Below are 22,066 nucleotides of genomic sequence, written 5' to 3' on the forward strand. Positions count from 1 at the left end.
GTGTCTCCACACCCTCTTGCTTGTCCCCATCATGTCATCCTCCTGCTTTTGAAGGGTGAATGCCTAGATATCAAAGGGGAAGCCTGCAGCGGAGCACACCAAAGTGGTGCCTGATAGGGGTGACCTTTAATTTTTTTATTTAATCTAATAGAATAAACACTTTATTTCTACGGAATATGTAATTTTATCATTTTAAATCCACAATTTTAGTTTCATAAATTGGTTGTGCAGCACAGTACATCATTAACAAACTTTGTTTTATTGCACCCCCCACACCCAGTCGAGGATAGGTTTTATCCGTACGGCCAAGTCAGGTGACATTTTCCGCTTCGCCATTTTGTACTGCTGCGCCGGGTATTTATCAGAAGAGTCGTGACTATCCCGTTAACACTGCTAGTTAGGTGTTGAGACGGTTCCTGCTATACTCGGTTTCTCGTTTCAAGCCTGTGGCCTTCGTTAGGTTTCGCGAAGTGCGATTTTAAGAGTCGACATTCCTAATTAATTTTGTATATTTAGATTATTTTTATATTGTGTGAGAAAGAATGTCGGCCGAAGCTCCTGAATACTCTCCGTTCTTCGCAGTGATGGGTGCCTCTGCGGCTATGGTGTTTAGCGGTAATATCACACGATCACCTCTTATATTTAAGCTATTTGTTAATGACACAATGTCGTTTTGTGCGTTGCCTGCTAATCCATTTTGCATGTGTGTCATTCCTAACTGGGTGCTTTGAATTCAACCATGGTGCGTTTATTGAAGCTTTACTAAAAGCTAGCCGGTAGCCTTGCTAACGTTAACGTCGCATTGCTAATCTTGAGCTGTCATTTATTTAGACTTACTTTGGTTTATTAACCTGCCAATGTTTAGTTCGTATTAGTTAGTTAATACTATTATCGCTGTTAACCTCTCTGCTTCAAGACTAGCTAGTTAACTTCGCTAGCTAGCTAGCTAGCTAGCTGATGACGACTACATTATGTTAGCGTTGACGTTAGCTTAGTTCGGTTTTGTACGTTAGCTAGTAAAACAAGAAAAAAACGGTGAATGATGCCAACTGCTAAGAAAAAACAGACATGCATATAGATGTCAACATGCATTCCATTTATCCCTCATACAGTTGGCTGCTTGTTAGCTTTCTGCACTTAGTAGAAGGATTCTAGGTTAAGTTAAATCCCACCTTTCTGCTAGATGTCACACAACACTAATGCATGCAGGGTTTAATGGTGTCACGTTAAATAGCAAAAAATGCTGAGTTTCACACGAAATGATTTAATTTAACTTCAAAGTAGAGACCATAACCAATGACATTAAATAATCGCTTTGACATCGTTCTGCGTAAACTGCCATTCGGCAACAATTTACCAGCTGTCAAGTCAGTAAGGCCACATCTACTTTAATGCAAGTTATTCTGAAAATGGCTCTTTCTTACAACTCGAATAGCTAATTGGAAACCAGGATCAGCTGGTTAACTTCCTTATTGCTCAAAGGAATGCCACATGGTCACATGATAATCACATGATGAAACTTCTGACTGGGAATTGCCATCTGGCTACCGATTTTTAACTCCACGTTGGCGTGAGCCTGTTAAAAGAAAATGGCTAATTTTGACAAACTATAAAAGGTCTGACACCACTGTTGTCAGTGTTTTTGGATAGAAAGTGTGAAGTGACACAGAAAGTGAACTTTGAAACCAGCTTGTTTTAGTATTGGTCATACTTGGTTTTAATCCTTTGCTAGTTTAATATTCATCTTCCCTTTTAATCTAAATATTAGAGCTACATCATATGCCAATGATGTGTCACAGCTAAGGCCTACATTTGAAACTAACTAGGCTGGCTGGTGGGATGGGTGCAGCTCCAATGGGAAATCAACAAGCTGTTAATTGACCATGTTGCAGAGGGCTTGACCCGCTGTAGCTCAAGGCCTTTTGGCTAAACTAAAATCTATATGAAAGAGCTTTTTTTCCCGCCGGAATATAATATTGAGGCTGGATAGCGTCTTAAATATTGGATACTGTATTCTTGTGATATGAAAAGTGTTGTCTTTTTTCCGGCTTTAAAGGCTACATTACAGTAAAGTTGTCATTTTCTGAACTCACCAGACTGTTGTTACTGATCTATTATTTGCCTTTACCCACTTAGTCCATAAAACCACTTTACTGATGATTATTTATCAAAAATCTCATTGTGTAAATATTGTGTGAAAGCGCCAACAGTCGACACAATCATTGCGTTATCAAGGTGTTTGGTCGAAAATATTGAGATAATTGATTTTTTTTTTTTTTCTTCATATCGCTGAGCCCGAGTCAGTTAAAGGAATGTTTGATATGATATTAACAAATCTCATTTGTAACGACAAATCTCAGAAGTAATTTTTAGCTGGAGAGCTAGAGTATTTCAGAAGTTTCTGACAGAAATCTGACCTAGTAGCTGCTGGTTGAAGTATAAACTCTGGCAGCACAATAAGCCATCAGAATGGATAATATATTTTTAAAAAATCCTATCATAAAACTTTCTTAATATTGTCCAGCCCTACCAGGAAATGAGGACCAGCTGGATGCCAAAGCAACCTTGATCTCGCCATAACTCTGCGTAGTGATGTGCAAAGGCAGCATGGCGGTGGTGGACCCTGAGGCTAGCAGTAGTACTAGTCTGCGGTGGTGAAGGACTGACAGCTGGGGAATTAGCTGGTGGGGAGGGGATCATGCCAGCACAAAGAAGGGATGTGGTACGGACAGGGAGACTTGATTCAGATTTCAGCATCAAGATCTTACAGTGTGTCGTTGATAGAAGTAAATTGTAGCTTGTGCTTCTGTGATGTTGGTCACATTAGTATACACAAGTTGTAGGACTATGGCCGCAATATGTCATATTTTGGTGGGTTGATCCATTAATATTTAGTCTATGAAATATTAAGAATAATGCCAGATTCACATCAAACTTTCTAGTCCAAGTAGAGGGTTCAAAGATCCATACCCTGAAAGAAGATTAATTTGCAGGAATGAATCATTTTCTGAAACAGGCGTCTTCTGGGGTGGTGTTGCATTGTTTTAGCAGTCTGGTGATGGTGTCTTGTCGTGATGTCTGCCTCAGAGCAGGTGACACTCACAAGGTGCCATCAGACATTGTATACATCGTGCGGCTCTTGCCCTGCAGCGGCTCCCTTTTCCAATTTCCTGTGCATTTGTTAAGGCATGTACTGTATGTTCTCCGAAGGATAGCATCGTAACCCGTAATTTCTCACAAAGGAAGGTAGTTAATACTTAATACTTTCAGTTTCTTGGCCTTCTAATTCATGTTCACATTATCCTCCCTCTCTCTCACACTCTTCAATAAAGAGGTGTAATTAGTGACCGTAGCATAAATAAAATAAACACATCCCTCAGCTTCTGATACATTAGATTGGCAAGTCTCAATTTCTGCATGCAGCCTCATGTTTTTATGCAGTGTACGCTACAGCCAGCACACAGCTTTCCAAGACAGGAAAACCTTTATAAAACTATGACCTTCCTGATTTTGACATTCGCTCCTTAAAACCAGTACTTCCTCATTCATCCACTATTCAGAGCAAACCAACCTGCTGTCTGTTGCGTGGGCGTATTGCATGCAATATCATCCCTAGCTGGAGGCACCTCCTGCTCTGACATCACACAACGTCACAGGGGCATCCCATTCATCAAATATTCTGCAGAGAGGGAAAAAAGAAAGGGGGGGGTTCGCTCTTTACCTAAGCTTCTGAGGGTATTAGGATTAGGACGCAGAGGTTGTGCCACCACACCACTGCAGAATCCACCCTGCCACACATCAACTCTATTTTTATCAGGACAGAATGATGATGTTTAAGGTCTTTCTATCAACCCTCACCTGTCACACCTCAATGAGGCCAAGCTTTCCAAGAAAGAATGGAGTTGGAGGATAACATTTCTGACAGTAACATATTCCGCTGTTTGTTAATGAATGGCTAAAAGTGTCTTCTAGATAAAGGAGGTTTTAGGCATTTCCAGAATATTGTTCTTAAAGGTGCTCTAAGCAATGTTAGGTGATGTTACCCAACCCCCACCCCCAAATCCTTCTTGTCGGTTATTGGCTGGAATGCTGGAACCCTGTTTGTGTATGCATCGTGGTGCAGGTGGGCACATTTTGTTTTTGGGCTGGGCTGTCTACAGAGGCTGTGTTTTTTTTTTTTTTTTTTTTTTTTTTAACAGTGTGTTCTGGGGACAGGCAGCTCGCGGATAGTGAGATGTTTGCTTTATGTGACAGCACATTTTCTAGCTTTAAACATGCGTGACATTGCTTGCTTTAAGGAGATTTGCATGGCTAAATTACAAGGTGTGCTTTGGGAAAAGTACAATTTGGATTGCTACTTAGTTTTAACATTGAACGGCTGTTTGTTGGTACCAGCAAAAAAACAGTGCCTCGTAATACTAAAACAAATCTATGATGAGGGGCAGGAGTGATTTAACCTTGTATTGATACCATCCGTCTGGGGATAAATCAATCTTAGTAGTTGGGGCCGTGGCTCACTGCCATGTGCACATTTGAAGATTGTCCCGCGTCCTGTCTGCTTCTAGTTCCATTTACCGAAAAGCCTCACAGCTAGACTTTGAGTTACCAGAACGGTCTCCAGGCTAGCTCAACTCTCAAACGAGAGAACACTGCAGGGCCCCTTGGGCTGTATGCACAAGGCTCTCCAAGATTATATCTTAGGAGACATTTCACATTTACTCATCAGGACGTTGGCTATGAAAAGGCAAGTAAACGACGTTGTCGGGTCCATGTTTGTTCACCAGTGGTATGACAAGATCAGCACATTAATCAAAGGATGATGCATTTTTCCTAACTACTTTTAAATTGCCTTGCGAATCTGTGAAAATAAGAAATAAATTAATAAACAAATTGCATGTGAATATGTGTTTTATTGCTGCTGGATAGAGGAGATACTGCCACAACATGTATAGACCAATATATTAGATGCATGCTGTGGTCAGGGCGATCGCTGAGCTTTCGCTTTTGCTGTGGATGAGGAAATTAACACGTTCTTACATATACGCGCGCACACACCTCTGATGTGGGGAAATCTTGTCAAACCAGCATGTCCTTGATTCATAACAATGCTGTGCTCTGGACTCTGGTGGATCTATTCTGTACATCTATTGTGTTTGTACATCTTTTTTAAGCCTGAACCAGTCAAATGTGCGAGCTCATGTTTCATTAGCTCTGGTCGATACATCTGGTTGCCTTTCTGTTTACGAGGATTTCCAGCCAGCCTGGCCCGAGGCTGGCCAATCACAACAATTTATCTAAAATAGGGCGTTTCAGACAATGACAACTTTTGGAGCCTTTACGCATAATATGCAATGGCGTCTTTTTTTGGCTCCCTTGGAAAACAAACTGAACCTATAGATGGCTACAGCTGATGTGAAACTCTGTGTTCAAGTACGATTTTCAAATTAATGGCTAAAAACCAAGGAGACGACTCTGCTCACAGTGACATGTTAGATGATCAAAGCTTTTATATAATGACAATACTTTAAGCTGTTGAAAATATTCCTCTCTCCGTCATCATTGGTTAAACGTTTTGGCTAGTAGCCATGGTGACGTGACCAGAGCATGGCCGATCTATCGGTATCGGCATTTATAATGGCCAATAAATGATTCGGATAAATTAATATTTAAAAAATAAAATAAATGGACCGTCAACCATGTTATGAGTGTTGCCGTTGTATAGTTTTGTCCACCAGATGGCGCTCTATAACGTCCCTGTTGGCAAGACTTTAGTTTTTTTTGTTCAAAGTTTCATACATCTTAAGTTTGTATTTTTATACTTTTTATTCATCAGAACTTGAATATATTTTTGATGTTCTTCTGTTCTGTTGTAGCAAAACAAATTATACTATTTTAGTAAGAACTTACTAACTACAAATAACTGATGTTAGGGAAATCTGTATTTTGTTACGAGTTTCTGGATTTTTTTTCTTTTTAATATTTACATTGGTAAATATTTCTGATTTTTTTTAAATAACCAAATATTTGTATTGTATCGGCCTTAAAAGTCTTTCATCGATCGGGCTCCAGACGTGACCTGCCCTGAATTGCCTCACTCTAAATTATGACAAGCGTACATGTCACGTCATCATATTAGAACGCCTACCTGGGACGAAAACCAATCACGGCTAATGCAGTAAGGCAGCGTTACTGGGATTAATAACTGGAATATAATTACCGTTTTTAAAATTGTAATCTCTTACACTACTCGTTACTGTGGAAAGTAATATTACAGTATTATATTTCGAAGTAATGCTTTACTGCTCACCAGGAAGCTTTTCTACATTTGGTTATATACGGATTCTAATTTTAGAGCCGGCTGATGATTGATTTTCTCTTCTACTCTCGACCTGGCCGTGGGTGACGTAGGTCGCACGTCTCAGCGTAGCAGACGAGCAGAGCTCAGATGCTGTTTGTTCTCCTTCCCCGTCACATTAGTGATGCTAGCCAGAGACTAGTGTGGACTGGAGATCGCACAAAGCAGATGTGGCATGAGTCCCCCCCCCCCCCCCCCCCCCCCCCCCCCCCCTTGCTTCTCTTCTGATGTCAGCAGTTCCCCGTGTGCTTAAGCCTAATCAGGTCTTTTCATTTAGAGTGATTTACAACTCTGCTGTGGCTATTCTGAAATTACAAGGGCTGAAGCTCTTTGAAAAGATGAGACACAAGTGATTAGGGTGATTTTTGGTCGCATAGTATCTGCATCAGTAGAAAAGAACGGGTTGGTTATTTCCCTTTTTAACACAAGGAATAATTCCCCAGATGGAGCCATGTTGGAATTTTAAGGGGAACCAAAACTAACATATTGTTGTTCCGTGTCTTATTTCACTTCTGCTTCATTATTTAGCTGAGACTTCTGCTTTCTGCCAGCATGTCATATCTACTAGCTAGGCTATTGTAGTACATTGTATGGCGTGTACGTGTAGTTTACTTAATGGAGTTATCTTCTCTCTCTCTTCCCTACCAGCCTTGGGAGCAGCCTATGGCACAGCCAAGAGCGGCACAGGGATAGCCGCCATGTCCGTGATGAGGCCGGAGCTCATCATGAAGTCCATCATCCCAGTGGTCATGGCGGGTATCATAGCCATCTACGGCCTGGTAGTAGCAGTGCTGATTGCCAACAACATCTCAGAGAAGGTCACCCTCTACAAGTGAGTTCAGTGGATCACATTTATTGTCTACCTTTCTTTTTATTGCATTTCTCAACAAGTTTGAGACAACCATGAGTAGATCTAGCCCTGTCACTTGTCAGTCTCAGCATAAGCCATAACAAAAACTGCTGTTCTTTTTTTCTTTTATTGTAAATCTCCTGAAAGGACAAAAACAATGAATTTTATCCTGCAAGCAAAGGTCATCTGTGTTGTTGGATCAGTTTAAAATCTTGCAAGTTAGGAACAGTAAATTGAGCAGAAACAATAGTAGATTTGGTTGGATGAAAAGCTGTAGGCAGCTGACTGATCAGTTGCATGAATATAAAAGATGTTCTGACTTTGGCATGTTTAGTAAAAATGTTCTCAATTGCTTAAATTGTTAACCCGGATCCCTTGTGCTAACACCACGTGTGTGTGTGTGTGTGTGTGTGTGTGTGTGTGTGTGTGTTTAGGAGTTTCCTCCATCTGGGAGCTGGGCTGAGCGTGGGCCTCAGTGGGCTGGCAGCAGGCTTCGCTATTGGCATTGTGGGCGACGCAGGCGTGAGGGGCACAGCTCAACAGCCGAGGCTTTTTGTGGGCATGATCCTCATCTTGATTTTCGCTGAGGTCCTGGGTCTCTACGGGCTTATTGTTGCCCTCATTCTCTCCACGAAATAAACACCCAAGCATCTTCAAGATCTGTCCTTTATGTTGCTGCTGGAGAAAAAGTGTAAAAATGTCTGCCACTCAAGATGAAAGGAGGCGGGGGAAAAAATGAATTAAAAATGGCTCCATAAATATGGTCTTATCTCAACAATGTGTACAGTTGTCCCAATTTGATAGTCAACTTGTAAATGCGCAATGTAGTGATTTTGTCTGTCTTGTGCGTGTGTATGTGTGTGTGTGTGTTCCAAAATTGTATGATGCAGACTCCTTTTTTTTCCCTCCACTTATTTCAGGCCTTGAGGCCAGCTGAGGCAGCTTGGCCTCCGGTCTTAGAGAGCTGACCAAAGGGCCGCACAGCTTTTTCTCCTCCTATATCGACTTGGGAGTTGACACAATTTCTGCATTAATCTTGAGGATCTATTTGTAAAGAGATATGTATATGGACTTACGATTTTTTTCAACTGATTTTATTTATAAGAAAATTGTTCATTGAATTGTTTAATGCAGCAAAAGTCTTTAATTCCCCAGGTTATATTATACATACATACAGATATATATATATCTACATAGATTGAGTTGATGCACTGTGGGTTAATTGTGATAAGTGGTTGGAATTCCTCTGGATGTAATTCTTGGTTTAAAAGTAAGATTGCCTTTAGTATGTTGCTGGTGAAGTGGGAGTTTTGTGTGTAGCTGTATTCTAATCATTAAGCAAACATTCTCAAACTTCAGTGTTTTTCCTGTAGTACTGTTGTTTGCATTAAAGGTGTGTGTGTGCCCCGTATTGGGTCTCACAAGTGTAATTTCCAAATTTCATCTCCATCTTCTTCACCCCCTCCCATCTGTGGCTGTACTTCCACATTCCAGTCATTTAGGTCCTGCATGGGTTTCAGTGTTTTGTTGCTGTTGGATATGAAGCTGAAGAGCAGGCTAGTTTCAGAAGATTTAAACCAGATCAAAATGTCATGCCATAGGTCCTCAAAATATTTTTTAAAAAATCAAGAAGACTTGTTTGCTATGGTTTGTAGCATGCAGCAGGAATCCAGTGAGATTAGTGTTTGGCCTAGTTTCATACAAGGACTGGTCCTATTTGATCTGGGGGTTGTTTTCTGAAAATGGAACTGCTGCTGACGCATTAACTAAAGCGCCAATCTCCAATCCTGTATTACCACTGATACTGAAGTTATCCTGATGTCTCGACATGTCTGTCACAATCGAATTAAAGAAGATTCCAACTTAGATTTGACTGGCTTCCAAACACAGTACCGTTTATTTTACTGTGACACGCAAGTCTTATATTGACAGCATGACTTGGCTTTTTTTTTTTGTTACAAAATGATGTTACAGGATTCATGTCTTCACTGAGGTGAGAGCTGGTAATCTTTACACTGTGGTTAACAACTCAAGAATTACAACTGCAGCACTAAAAGATAACTGCAGACAAATAGTTTTTACTGTACAGGACAAATGCAGCATAGAAATAATTACATCTGCACAATGACTGTGTTAAACATTACTTTTTACAGAGCCTATGTGCTAAGAGTGGGTTAGTAAAATACAGTTCAATATGGCTCAAGCTGCTTGGAGGCTGTCGAGCAGAGTCTGAGAAATGCTGCTGATGGCACTGAAGGTGGCGCTGTCGGGAAATGACTTAATGAAGTCTTTGCCCTCCTCTATACATGTGCTGAGCAGAGGATCCAAGGGCACACAACCTGAAACGGAATAGAATAGACATTGATTACTAATCTTACCTTAACCAGTGAAGAGCAATACTGTAGTTTCACAGCACTGCTAAAAATGGATTCCCAGCAATGTGACGGCTGAAAATAACACGCAAGTGACAGCCTGATTAATGAAAATCTATCATTACTCAGATTGATCTTCACACAAAGCGGTTAACAGCTGAGGGAAACCCTTTAATGATGTACTAATTTGATCGATAAGAATGCATCATGCATTCACTAAAGTATTTTAAACCTGCTGCTGCACTGACATCTGGATCGACCATTTTAGCAGCATGACAGTGATGCAAAATGCCTCCTAAATCATGAATGGTGGGTCAGTCAGTGTGTAGTGACACCTTGTGGCTGGAAGCTAACACTACACGTGCTTCAATCCCATTGAGCTCACCTAGGAACACTGATCCAGTCAGCTTGGCTAATTCTTCACCCCCACCTTTTGAGAATATATTGCTGCACTCCTGAAAAGAAAGAATGTGTTAATGGATATTTTGAACTTTGACAGCACTACAGCGATTGATTTGCAGATGACCTTTATATCATTTATAGTGTTCCATACTTGGATGCACATTACTGTAACAACAATCTCAGTTGTATGAACAGTTTACATACTGAGCAGTGTGGACAAACGAATCCACTCATGTTCTCGATGATGCCCAGGATCCGTACACCTGTCTTCTTACAGAAGGTGATCTCTCTCCTCACATCCCCCGTGGATACTGCCTGTTGGCAGATACAAGACCAGTAACAACTGTCAAAGGATGTCATGCAACTTAGAGAGGTTTCTTGTTAGGGTACAGTCTACACTATTGTACATATCTGTGGTACAGTAAAAGGAGCTAACTGCTCTGGTTGATTTCCTTTTTTAACCTTACTTGAAAACACACATGCAGGACCATATACTTACTGTATATCACTGAAAAAGGTCAACAGTCAAAGCTAAATTTGTAAGCTTATTTGTTGGTGTAAGATTGTCCTGCTGCCCCTTTTTTGACTGTAAGGTCTCTCTGGACTAGTGGGTACCTGAGGGGTGGTGACCAAAACGGCTCCATCCACTTTGTGTTTTTTAAGGTTCTCCAGTACCGCCAAATGCTCGTCAGAAGTCCCTGGCGGTGTGTCCACCAGCAGCACATCCAGCTCTCCCCATGCTACATCCGACACAAACTGGGCAATCATAGCTGTGGGACAGGACATTCAGAGACGGAGAAGATATTGGGCAGAAGAAAGGGAGTTCAAGTTCACTGGTTTAAGTTGAGACAACCAGAATACAAATTATATTTTATTAGTGTGTAATTCCTTCAAAAAACACAAAACAATCATGTTAAATTATGCTGGTACGGACCCCGAAAATAAGTGCTGTGCCCACAACAGGTCTATTAAATAGTGTCACAGACAAGTACAACTGCAGAACAGCTTACCCGTTTTCTTTGGCCCCCTCCACACCACTGCTTCATCTGGGTCCTCAAGCAGAAAACCGATGGACATAAGCGCCAGGCTCTTCTCAGCATCAGTGTAGACCGGCACCCATCCTGAGTCACACTGGTGCACGTCAGTCCGGCCCATACTCAGCATGCGGGGGATGCTAGGCCCACACAGGTCAACGTCCAGGATTCCAACCTGATGAACACAGTTTGATTAATTAGTCACTTTACTTAGTGCTGCCTCAACATTTGTAAGAACACAAGTAAGATATTGTGTACAGAAAGAAAACTGATAAATACTAAAAGTAAGACTTTTTGATTGCAATCGCTTATTGATAAGCAACATATGGACTATTTCATACATTATATTTAGTAATGTTTTTGTACATGAACCGCCACCACGTCTCTTTAATTGGTCCTCGTGTGTTTTAAATAGAAGAACAGCATGTCAGCATATACTGACGCTGTGTGTTCTGCAGCCCATACACGCAGCCGGTCATTGAACTCACCTTTTTGCCCGCGTGCCTGAGCGCCAGTGCCAACTCGGTGGTGATGGTGCTCTTGCCCACACCACCCTTCCCCGACAGGACCAACACAACATGCCGGACCTGGGCCAAGTTCCCGTCTCATATGAAAAGGAGGAAGAAAACAGTTTAGTTCAGCACTTCATTTGTAGAGTTTTGTAAGGCCGTTTATGTCGCGAGACTATGTCATTTGAACTGTCAAGGCAATCCGAACCTAGGATCAGAGAGTAATGTCGCAGTTAGTGAAGGCGGGCACGTTTGATCAGCCGAGCTCACACGTTTAACATTACGATGTGTGCCGAGTGCCTTCGTAACATTGTTTAACATTATTGTCTATGTAATGGCATGTTACACTACCCGAGGGTATAAAAACCTCAGCGCTGAGGCCGAAAGCTTAAGCAATAAGTAACGTTAAAACTTAAGCTGATTTCCACTTAGCTTCCGCTAGCCAGCCAAGGAGCCAGTTAAACTATAAATTGAATTAACAAAAACTCTGTAGTTTCTGTCAGGAGCCATCTCTAAACAACGACGATACAGTTCGTGTAACGTTACTGATGCGAGAACTCAAAATGGGAACGTAGCCTCTTATTGGACTTTGTTGACCCCCGGTAACTAGACTTACCATTATTTTGTTCCATATTTTGAATTGACGCGTGCACACACGGCAGAGAGCTTAATTACTTCCGTACATCGTCATGCGCCACCTAGCCAATCACACCGCGCATGTTACATTTAAGTCCCGCCTCTTTTCCAACGCCACCAATTATATGCCGCTGCCCACCGTGGTGCATTCAATCACACAACTAACCAATCTATTGTAAAACGGGATTATTGTGTTTAGTGAACCGTTTTACATGTCTTCGACTTTTAACTAAGACGTGTGATTTTAAGTACATAATGGGCTCATTATTTTATCAAGTAAGTAGACCACGCCTTATACTATAATTTCCACAAAGGCCACAGTTGTTACTATGCATAGATAGGTAGGAAACGACTCTGGGTAAAGGTAACTAAAAATACATAACTCCTCCCCCACTCGAGTCTCTTATCCAATCGGCACACGATAAGGGCGTGGACAAGTAATGTTTACGTCTAGCTTGCTACGAAGTGGGACAGAGTGTAAACTGCACCTGTCACAAGGTCGGACCTACTGACGTCCTGTAGAAGCAGGCTGGCATTCAAATGAGCCACTGCAAGACCGTGTACAGGACGACTACTGTAAGGTAAGAGCTTAATTGCTGTTAAAATGGAGATACTGTGGTTCACTGAGTTTACTAACTTAGTTAAGATAAAGATGCAGCAACACAGCAAAACGTCGGCTGTAGTTTTACTGAATATCGTCTACATGCAGTATATGTGCTGAGATTTAAACATGCATGCTTTTAGTAAACAGGCTTTCTGAGGTGGACGAAATGAGCGTCTGGTGTATTTGAATAGAAAGTCTGGGCAGGACATGGACAGTGGTGTGCTGTCAGTGAATGTTTGAAACCTGCAGTCAGTCGTCACTGTCACTGTCCCACTGCCAGGCAGAATATGGCTGAATAGGTACTGTAGCTTGTCTTGACTGGGCTGCCCAGATGATGCATTTACTGTATGTAGGGTAAGGCCCAATTAAAGTGAGACTAGCTGCAGTCTAACTAATCTAAATTATTGGCAGTTATCTCCTGCACCTGCTTGCAAAGCAGTCATCAGCTGCTGTGTTCAGTGGTGGCCTAAACCAAGAGATGCTATCAGGTTTAGGTACAGCGTTTAGTAAATAGGTTGTCTCTTGTTAATGTTGGAAGTGTACACTATATGTTATCATGATATTAAACATCTCTATTATACTTGTAAAACAGAGTAAAATAATAGTTGTGTACTAATACAAATGATTAAGTTAAAACTTGATGGTTTTTATTATTGGCTGTGAATGTGGAAAACAGTTCAACATAGATTAGATGTCTTTTAAAAGCAAACATATAAGCAGTTCTGTTATTGTTCAATGCATTTGGACCCATGAAGGGTGATGCTACCAAAAAAATATCTAACTAAGAGTTATGCTTGTATCATTACACACTGCATGAATACAAACTGGCAGAATGCCAATAGTGCTTGGGTCCTTGGAATTGCATCTACTTCTTTGATTGTTTCCATGTTTCTTATTATTGTTATTCATACTTTAATTGTTCCCTTTTTGACAATAGATCAAACTTTGACCCAAATTTCCCCTAAAGGTTCCTCAAAAGTGGTAGCTATCTCACACATGGTCATTTCTCTTAGAGAAAAAGGTTAGTGAACACACACTGTTGAACCTGTTGTATACAGTCTTTGTGTTGAACTGAGAAAAGCCCAGAGCAAATGTTTGCCCTTTAAAATTACCAACTGGCCTCACTGCAGTTGTCCAACTGGTTTGTGAGACTTTGGAGAAACAAGCTGAGTTGGAAATACAAGAAAAAACTCATTCCATTCTGCAATTTATTAGTCAAACCACAGAAGCTACCATCTTCACATTTTGAAACAATGCAACCAACTTAAGACGATATACTCATTGGTTTATATGGATATTTGATAATTAATTTGAGACCTCATTTTTCAGTTAAACTCCTATTCAGCTGAATTGGTATGTTTTTAATTCCCAGAAAGCCCTCTTTCATCTGAAACAGGCCGTTATTACTGTCTCGCTTCCTGTTAGGTTTTGGAAATGTGTAAGTAGATATGAACACGTATGTGCCCATAAAAAAACAAACAAATAAACTGTGAACAAGGAGTTCAACACGACCTTACTTGACTTAAATACAGTAAATAAAAATACAGGAAACACGGCCCACTGTGCACATGCCAGCTGGTTGTACAAGTGTTGGGTCTGCTGTCCACAGAGCCGCCATGCTGAGAAGAGGCAGGAACTGCCGGGCTCGGCATTTGGCCTGGAGCGAAACACGGCAAGAGACCGATGTCATGGCAGTGATCCAGACGAGGGACAGGGAGGAATGGGAAGGCCAGACGACGACACAGGTGAGACTTCAAGGTTTCTGGGGTGGAACAAAAGAAAAGTGGACCAAAGTGTTGAATTTTAAAGGAAAATATAGATGAGTTGTTTTTTTGTTGTATTACTGGACAAAGAGACTCTAACAAGCATCACTGTTTGATGTTAGAGGATAAAAAAGGTTTTTGACATCAGAACAGGTATAGTGTAACCAGTGGTGTTCTGCTATTTGTGTTGAGCACCGGTGTTGTGCTGAGTTTTGCATCCCTGCCAAGAATTGCACTCGGATCGCAACAAGAAAGTATATCTACATCGCAGGCAGCAAGGACATGTCAATATGGCAACTTTGACTTTTCCATTTGTTTGTATTGTCTTTCTTGCATGACATAAGCTGTAGTAAAAATTGGATCTTCAAGCACTTAAAAAAATATGAATTTCAACCAATTATGCAAACTAAGAATATTTTATTTCCTCACTTGAAGAAAAAAAAAGGTGATGGAGCACCATTCCGATGTGCTCCTGCAGCACTACACCCTTGGGTGCGACAGATAATATTTCTACCCGAGTACTAGTAGTTTTCCACTGGGACTGTCCCCTATATGAAATGGCTGTGTGTAAGACATGGTCTCCAAAGGTAAGGATAGGAGGCTCAGTATTTTTGGAAGGGGTCTAATTTTACTTACTGGTACACATGACTTCTGTAACCAATAGGTACCCTGAACCTCTTATAAGGGAAAAGACTTGTTTGAGTTTTTGAATTAGGACTCTCATTTGGCTCTTTGGATTGTCAAGTGCAAGATAGCAAGACTGTGATTTTTCCACTCAGGCTCTTTCAAATTGCTCTTTCTTACCGCTTCCAACAAGTTTGTCTTTACAAAAAGGGCATCAGGGCTTTCAGTGGAAAGTAGAAAACATTGAATACAATTCTCAGGTTCTCTCCACTGGAGTAAATACCCTTCCTGGCTTTCAAGCCAACCTCCTTGGACCATGGCCACGTCTACGAACTTACAAGATGCCATTTGTGTCAACCAGATCAGCGGCGTGGAGTCTGAGGTGGATTACCTAGAGAGTTCTCAGGCCGTATCTGAGGCGGTGGCCCTGCCCAGCACAGTACCGGTGATAGGGGAGTCTTTCTGCCAGTGTGACCGACAGAAAGAGCTTGGCCTGGGCTTCTGTGTCACCAGTGACTGCCTCTGTGGGGAGGAGGATGAGGGTGAGTAAAAAGCTGATGAATACAGTGATACACCATACAAGCACAGCAGTGTACACTGTGTAAATTGGCACAAGTGTAGTGTTGAAGCTGGCCAGAGCATCACAAGGCTTTCACGGTAATATGAAAGTATATTACACATTCTCTAATTGGCTTTTGTGAGTACAAAACCTCATATTTCAATTATTCAAGAGTTGTTCAGCTATTTCAAAGTATGAAATCGTAACTATCCAGCTACATTCATGTGTTTGTGTTCCCAGGTTTTGACTGGGAGTGGGACGAGCACTACATGTCTTCCGGAGCCTTCCTCAGCTGCAACAAAAGGAAGGTGAGTTTTCACTCAGACTACAGCTGCGGCACAGCTGCCATCCGCGGCACCAAGGAGCTCTCAGACGGCCAACACTTCTGGGAAGTCAAGATGACCTCTCCTGTCTATGGAACCGATATGGTGGGTAGCAGTCCCTTAACAAATACTGACGTTATATTAGTTAGCAGTGGCCTGAAGATGTTTCTAAATCTGTTTGGATGTTGAGGATCACTGCAAACTATCATCTATATACTAACTACTTTTCCTGTTTTGATCATGTTTTTTTTTTTGTGTTTTTTTTAATGTGTTGTCGGTGTAGATGGTGGGAATTGGAACTTCAGAGTTGGACTTGGAAAAGTTCAAATTCAGCTTTGGCAGCCTTCTGGGACACGATGAGGACAGCTGGGGGCTCTCTTACACAGGTCAGAGGGTCAGAATACTGGGATTAATATATACCATGAATTACCAGAGTGATCTGAGATGGGTGGGGGGGACTACTCTCTACCATCACCAATGTGTAGCACTCACCTGGGTGATGCACAGCAGCCTTAGGCGCCAGATGCTCACCATACATCAGTGTGGTAGACTGGTATTTATGTACTATGCTTAAGTACAATTTTGAGGTGCTTGTACTTAACTTGAGTATTTCAAAGCAGTGTCCAGGTGAGAGTTTTGTCACATTTCGGATGTTGTTGAAGCAGTTCTACCAAAAAGACATGTCCCCTTGTTAGTGGGGACTCCTAAACTGGTTTTTATCTATTCAAAAGGTGTCCTCCAGCACAAAGGGGACAAAGTGAAGTTTTCCTCCCGGTTTGGCCAGGGCTCCATCATAGGAGTGCACCTGGACACCTGGCACGGTACCCTGACCTTCTACAAGAATCGACACTGTTTAGGTGCGTGTACAAGCAGGTCTTCTTAGCTACAGTGCATAAAACACAAGAAAACAGCATTTTAGTTATAACTGCCAAGTGGCTCTAAAGCTCAGTTCAAAACAAAGATTTGCCACTAGACAAAACGGTTTTAGACTTTTATTGGGAAAAGTTGCAGCGGTCTGAACTGGCCCGTCTCGGCCTGACTCAGGCAGGCTGATGATTGCGTTGCCTGCGACTCAGCTTGTCAAGTTGCCATTGGAAGGTTTTAGAACGTTGGCACGTTGCAACTTTCAACTCCTCTTATCGCAAATCTTTGGTGTGAACTGGGCTTTTATCCGAAATCCCTTCACCTCTGATGCCGTTTCTCTCCTGCTACAACAGGCGTTGCTGCCACTAGGCTGCAGAACAAGAAGTTCTACCCCATGGTGTGCTCCACAGCAGCTAAAAGCAGTATGAAGGTTATCCGTGCCTGCTATACGCCCACCTCCCTGCAGTACCTTTGCTGTGCCCAGCTCCGCCAAATGTTGCCCTGCTGCCCCGATGTACTAAATGCTATAGAGCTGCCCCCTGGCCTGCGCACCCTCCTGCACTTACAGCTGGGCTGGGTCTTCACCCTCAGCAGCAGCCCCGAAGCCTCGGAGCAACACGAGGACTCGCTTGAGGATTTCTACGAGGGGATGAGCCTGCCTTCCAGCCCCATCCCGAGCCCAGCCTCCACCCTGAGTGCCTGCGCCTCCCCGAGCCCCTGCACCAGCCCGTTTCTCGACACAGTCCCATACCAGTGCCCCTGTCACATGTCACCTCAAACTCAACCCTGCACTTGCCACAGCCCTCCAACTCCTCCCAGCAGCGACTACGACAGCTGCTGCTCTGAGCCGGAGGATTACCAATGCAAAAGAAGCCGCTGGACATAACCTAGTAGCGAAAAGGTATTTGTAAGTGTTTGGCACAAAGATATTCTACCATTGCCATCGACATTTCCTGTTGGAAATCAAGAAGAGCAATCTCCTCTTTTAGCCAATTTGGCATGGATTGTTTCTTGTTTTTGATTTAGCAAGTTTGTGACATTCAAACAACTTTGTCAATGAGTGGGGAGAAGGGAGTGAGTGTGTAGTGTATGAGACATTTAATGAAGTTGAGATTGTACAGTGACATTTGGGTCATTTATTTGCATTTTAGCCAATTGCTATCATGGGGTTGATAATAATAATAATAATAATAATAATATGCCAGTCACTGTTTGGAAGATATAATGTTTGCCAGATTAGACTTTGACAAAAAAAACACACTGGAAATCTTGTGAAAGTGTACACTTGTTATTCTCAGGGACAAACTCCAGGGGGAGAGGAGTTGCTTTTTTGATACTGTGGAAAAGACGTTTTGTAAATGTATTTTGTAATCAGCCTTTGGCTTGAATATCAACTTGACTATCAACGGTCATGGTGTTCTTGCTCACATTAGGATTTGTTTTTCTATTTACAGTTTGTTAACTTTCTTAATAAGGAAATTCTCTAAAATAAAAGTGAAAAGTTCTGCTGCAGCTCATTTTTTATAAGCTTTTTCACACATAAACCAAAAAATATCACATAGTTCACAGAGGTCCCTTCGACAATACAACTTGCATTGATACATTCACAGAATAAAATAATACACATCAAATAATTCCTTAGTTTACTAAATATATTATATTCTTCAAATCTGTTTCCAGTGCTTTACTGGAAGGTCGACATGATATCTAAGGCATATTTTAGTTTGTAAACATCACCATTCACACATTAGACACCAAGTGGTGACTAAGTGTCATAGAGACCAGATTAATCCTCGCTGACGTCTGTCCGTCTGGTTCTCAAGTGGACAGGTCAGTCCAGGACCAGCTCGGGGTTCTGGGCTGTGAAGCAGCGGTAAACTCTGGCTGATATCTCCGGTCCTATACGTCTCTCTTTACCTCCACTTTTCACCAAAAGAGCAGCCAGCAGACCCTTTCTGTCCTCCTCTGATGCTAAACTCTGGTATGCCTAAAAAAAAAAGAAAAAGGTTATAGGGCACAAAAATGGGGCAATATTTTATGTCTTGGACACATTGTGTGTTTTATCTATTAACACATATTATTTTAATACTATTCTTTAACTTCGTGGGTTTAAAGCTACAGCGCATCCACATGATACAAGCCTTCCTTGATTGTGCACCGCCCCCCCCGCTCCTCCATGCAGTTGCTTATAGCCAAGGAGGACACGGAGGATTAAACCTGATGCCACTTATCTACAGAACATAGCCATACTGAGAAATACAGAGAGAGTTGTGTGGAGTCTTAATTAGCTTTGTAGCAACTCATTTGGCAATGGTTTGAATTTAACGGATGCTCATTGATATCAAAAGGTTACCCACTAAAGCTTTAAATCCTCTCAAAAACCCACCAGTTAAAGGTCCCATGTCAGGCTCATTTTCAGGTTCATAATTGTATTTTGGGTCTCTACTAGAACATGTGCACACGCTTTATTATTCAAAAAACACATTATTGTTCTCATAATGTCTGTCTGAATATAGCTGTATTCACCCTCTGTCTGAAACGCTCCATTTAGCGCCTGTCTCTTTAAGCCCCTCTCCCAAAAAAGCCTAGTCTTTGCTGATTGGTCAGCGTTTTTTGTGTCTTCCACATCTCTGCACCATCATTGCAGCAAGGGATGACTGTAACAGTACTGTAGAGGCACTTTCTAATCAAATATATAGTATAGTTCTGACACCACAACCATGGAAGTCCTGACAGCTTGTTTAAAAGCACTGTGTCTGAATTCGGGCTGTGTGCATTTCTCTGTGAGTTGAGTGTTTTCTATACTCACAGTCTTTATATAGCACCTAAACCTGCTTTACAATAGTAGAAGACATCAAACTCTCACTTTTTATGTAGGACCACTAATGTCATATATACTGTATATTGTCAAGGTTGATTTGTATACCTCGTAAAAGTAATAAAAAGCAACGTAGTTCCCGTGATTTATCCAAAATGCCTCAGTTGACTCACATTGGGAATCCAGGTCACAACCCTGCTAGTGGTGGCACCATCCTCTATGCACTGAGCTCTACCAGACCATACTGAAGCGCACCTCGGGTGTACCTGCAGCAGCAGCTGAGGAGACGGGTAGGCAGCAATCACAGTAGAGGCCACAGCCGGGCTCACTCTGTTCAGCTGCTGAATCTGCCTGCTCCAGACCTGAATCAGCCCCGAGCCGTCCTTCTCCACCCGAACCCCGCTGGCCCATGAACCGTCCACACAGAAGGGCAGCTCTGCCTGCTCCGTCAGCAGTCTGGAAGGACATATTATAAGTGAGATACATTTTCCTTGTCCATTAATGTGACAATGACTGGAGCGGCTGCGTACTTAAAAGGGTGTTTTGATAAGGCCTTGGTGACGGCACACACGTAGTTAGTGACCTCCTGCCAGCCCTCTAGGAAGACCAGTGAGATATTCTTGTAGAGCTGCAGATACACAAGAACCTGGAGAGAAATACAGACAGTACCAAAGAAACCCCTCATCTTCTGTACTTTATTCAAAACTCATCATGAACGGGAACGTGTATGATGAGTACTATATGTACAGTGTTTAGCAATCGGTTCCCTTCTAAAACATACAATTAAGTGGCAAAACATCTACAAAAAGAGCATGAAGGAAAGAAGTCTCAGATTCAAAGTAAACTGACCTCCTCCACAACCAAGTTCTCCATCCCCAATTTGGATTGCAGTGAATGCCCATAAGAGTCGGTCCTGTTGGTAAGTAAACCCAAAATCAGATCAGAGTGCGCACATGAAAGCCAACAAAGAGTGTCATCTCACCAAATATGAATTCAGTAGAATAAATAAGAAAGAAAGAGTTCTTTGTCCATCAGCAGCCACATTTACAAACACATACACTAACCTGTTATCTGTCTGAGAGTCTGACACTAAGAGCGTGACCTTCTTGGCTTCTCGGTTGAGGCACTCCAAAATTGGACTGAGGAAAGACCCCATCCTTGTCTCCTCCCCTTCACTGTCCAGCATCTGCAGTGGGAACAAAATAACATGGAGGAGGGCACCAGGGTGCAGCAAGGACACTACTGAAAACATGCAACAAAGCCTGAGGACTTTGTGAGGTCACAATCACAACAACAAAGTCTCCAAAGAGTCCATCGTGTAGACTGCCATCAAACGTTAATATATTAAAACTTTCAAGGTTGTTTACTTTCTTCACAGAGATCACCATGTCCATGAAGTCCGTCAGACCCAGCACCAGAACCACTTGCTCCTCCTCCACCGAGCCAGCTCCCTGCTAAAGACAAAACAGCAATGATCCTACTGGAGAAAGTAGAAAACGTAAGACTATGTAAGTAGAAATACAGCAAATGAATGCAGCCCGAAATATCACAATCAATTCAAAAGTTTACAATTACTATGTTAGAAGAGGTGTGAGGTGCCTACCTGAGGCAAGTCTCTGGTCCAGGTGATGCTGTGTGGGAGCTGCTGGCTCTCAATGCTATACCGCCACTCAAATGTAGTCAGGGTGTCCAGCAAGATGTCTGAGCCATCCTGTTGCAGAAGAGCTGGAGAAAAGCACACAGTCTTGCAGATGTATGCATATGCAGCCTTTTAGCCTATCGTCCTCTTAATGGAAGTCATAACCCGGTTGACACAGACATTAATTTCCCTTTAGGAGGGTTTTTAACATTATTATGCGTTCCCCCAGCCTGCCTATGGTCCCCCAGTGGCTAGAAATGGCAATAGTTGTAAACCGACCCATAGGTATCCTGCTCTGCCTTTGAGAAAATAAAAGCTCAGCTGGGCCTTTCTCTGCTCTGCCCGCCCAGAGAATTTGGCCGACCCGTGAGAGAGACATTGTGGCTTTCAAATGAGCAAAGTTGGTCAAAGCCACAAAGCCTCTTGTGGATGAATTTTGGGAAAGAGACTTCAGATATGGTGTCAGGGAACCACTAAGGTCTATATAAAAGCCTCCAAAGAGCACCTTTAAAACTTGTAAATTCAAATTGGCATGCATGCAATATTAGCCATTACCTAAAGTTTTTATTGATTTATTAGCCAGTAGGTTTGTATATATGTTTTATTTAAATAGAAATCTCACAGAAGTCCTCCAAAACTAAGGCTCTAAACTAAAAACTAAATGCACTTAATTGGGATACAAAAATAACACCAGGAACCCCAATAATGAAGCAC

General features: G+C 42.1%; 4 protein-coding genes across 7 annotated transcripts in view; 2 read left to right on the plus strand and 2 right to left on the minus strand.

The window, feature by feature from the left end:
* Nucleotides 1-328: 328 nt before the first annotated feature.
* Nucleotides 329-8,643, plus strand: atp6v0cb (ATPase H+ transporting V0 subunit cb). The gene is made up of 3 exons (XM_032503095.1): nucleotides 329-615; nucleotides 7,004-7,187; nucleotides 7,640-8,643. The coding sequence occupies exons 1-3, from the start codon at nucleotides 543-545 to the stop codon at nucleotides 7,842-7,844; spliced, it is 462 nt and encodes a 153-aa protein (XP_032358986.1). The 5' UTR covers nucleotides 329-542; the 3' UTR covers nucleotides 7,845-8,643.
* On the minus strand, nucleotides 8,110-12,247 carry nubp2 (nucleotide binding protein 2 (MinD homolog, E. coli)). The gene is made up of 7 exons (XM_032503094.1): nucleotides 12,139-12,247; nucleotides 11,502-11,617; nucleotides 10,990-11,188; nucleotides 10,595-10,749; nucleotides 10,184-10,294; nucleotides 9,963-10,032; nucleotides 8,110-9,544 (listed from the first exon to the last, which is right to left on the minus strand). Exons 1-7 carry the CDS (start codon nucleotides 12,152-12,154, stop codon nucleotides 9,405-9,407), a joined length of 807 nt encoding a protein of 268 aa, XP_032358985.1. The 5' UTR covers nucleotides 12,155-12,247; the 3' UTR covers nucleotides 8,110-9,404.
* Nucleotides 12,248-12,336: 89 nt separating this feature from the next.
* Nucleotides 12,337-18,399, plus strand: spsb3b (splA/ryanodine receptor domain and SOCS box containing 3b). The gene is made up of 7 exons (XM_032503089.1): nucleotides 12,337-12,739; nucleotides 14,372-14,507; nucleotides 15,511-15,691; nucleotides 15,949-16,136; nucleotides 16,315-16,417; nucleotides 16,763-16,888; nucleotides 17,249-18,399. Exons 1-7 carry the CDS (start codon nucleotides 12,699-12,701, stop codon nucleotides 17,779-17,781), a joined length of 1,308 nt encoding a protein of 435 aa, XP_032358980.1. The 5' UTR covers nucleotides 12,337-12,698; the 3' UTR covers nucleotides 17,782-18,399.
* eme2 (essential meiotic structure-specific endonuclease subunit 2) overlaps nucleotides 16,991-22,066 on the minus strand; it is a 6,573-nt gene continuing 1,497 nt past the window's right edge. The window contains exons 2-8 of one of the 4 annotated variants that reach the window (XM_032503091.1): nucleotides 21,317-21,438; nucleotides 21,081-21,164; nucleotides 20,778-20,899; nucleotides 20,563-20,626; nucleotides 20,244-20,359; nucleotides 19,980-20,169; nucleotides 16,991-18,882 (exon numbers count right to left, since the gene is read on the minus strand). In XM_032503091.1, the coding sequence (XP_032358982.1) occupies nucleotides 18,727-18,882; nucleotides 19,980-20,169; nucleotides 20,244-20,359; nucleotides 20,563-20,626; nucleotides 20,778-20,899; nucleotides 21,081-21,164; nucleotides 21,317-21,438 (854 nt within the window). In that variant the 3' untranslated portion in view covers nucleotides 16,991-18,726. Of the gene's footprint in view, nucleotides 18,883-19,968; nucleotides 20,170-20,243; nucleotides 20,360-20,562; nucleotides 20,627-20,777; nucleotides 20,900-21,080; nucleotides 21,168-21,316; nucleotides 21,439-22,066 lie in introns of all 4 variants that reach the window. The other 3 variants (XM_032503092.1, XM_032503090.1, XM_032503093.1) reach the window with 3 other exon arrangements.

This window comes from Etheostoma spectabile, chromosome 21 (assembly GCF_008692095.1).
Source record: "Etheostoma spectabile isolate EspeVRDwgs_2016 chromosome 21, UIUC_Espe_1.0, whole genome shotgun sequence".
Classification (NCBI taxonomy): domain Eukaryota; kingdom Metazoa; phylum Chordata; class Actinopteri; order Perciformes; family Percidae; genus Etheostoma; species Etheostoma spectabile.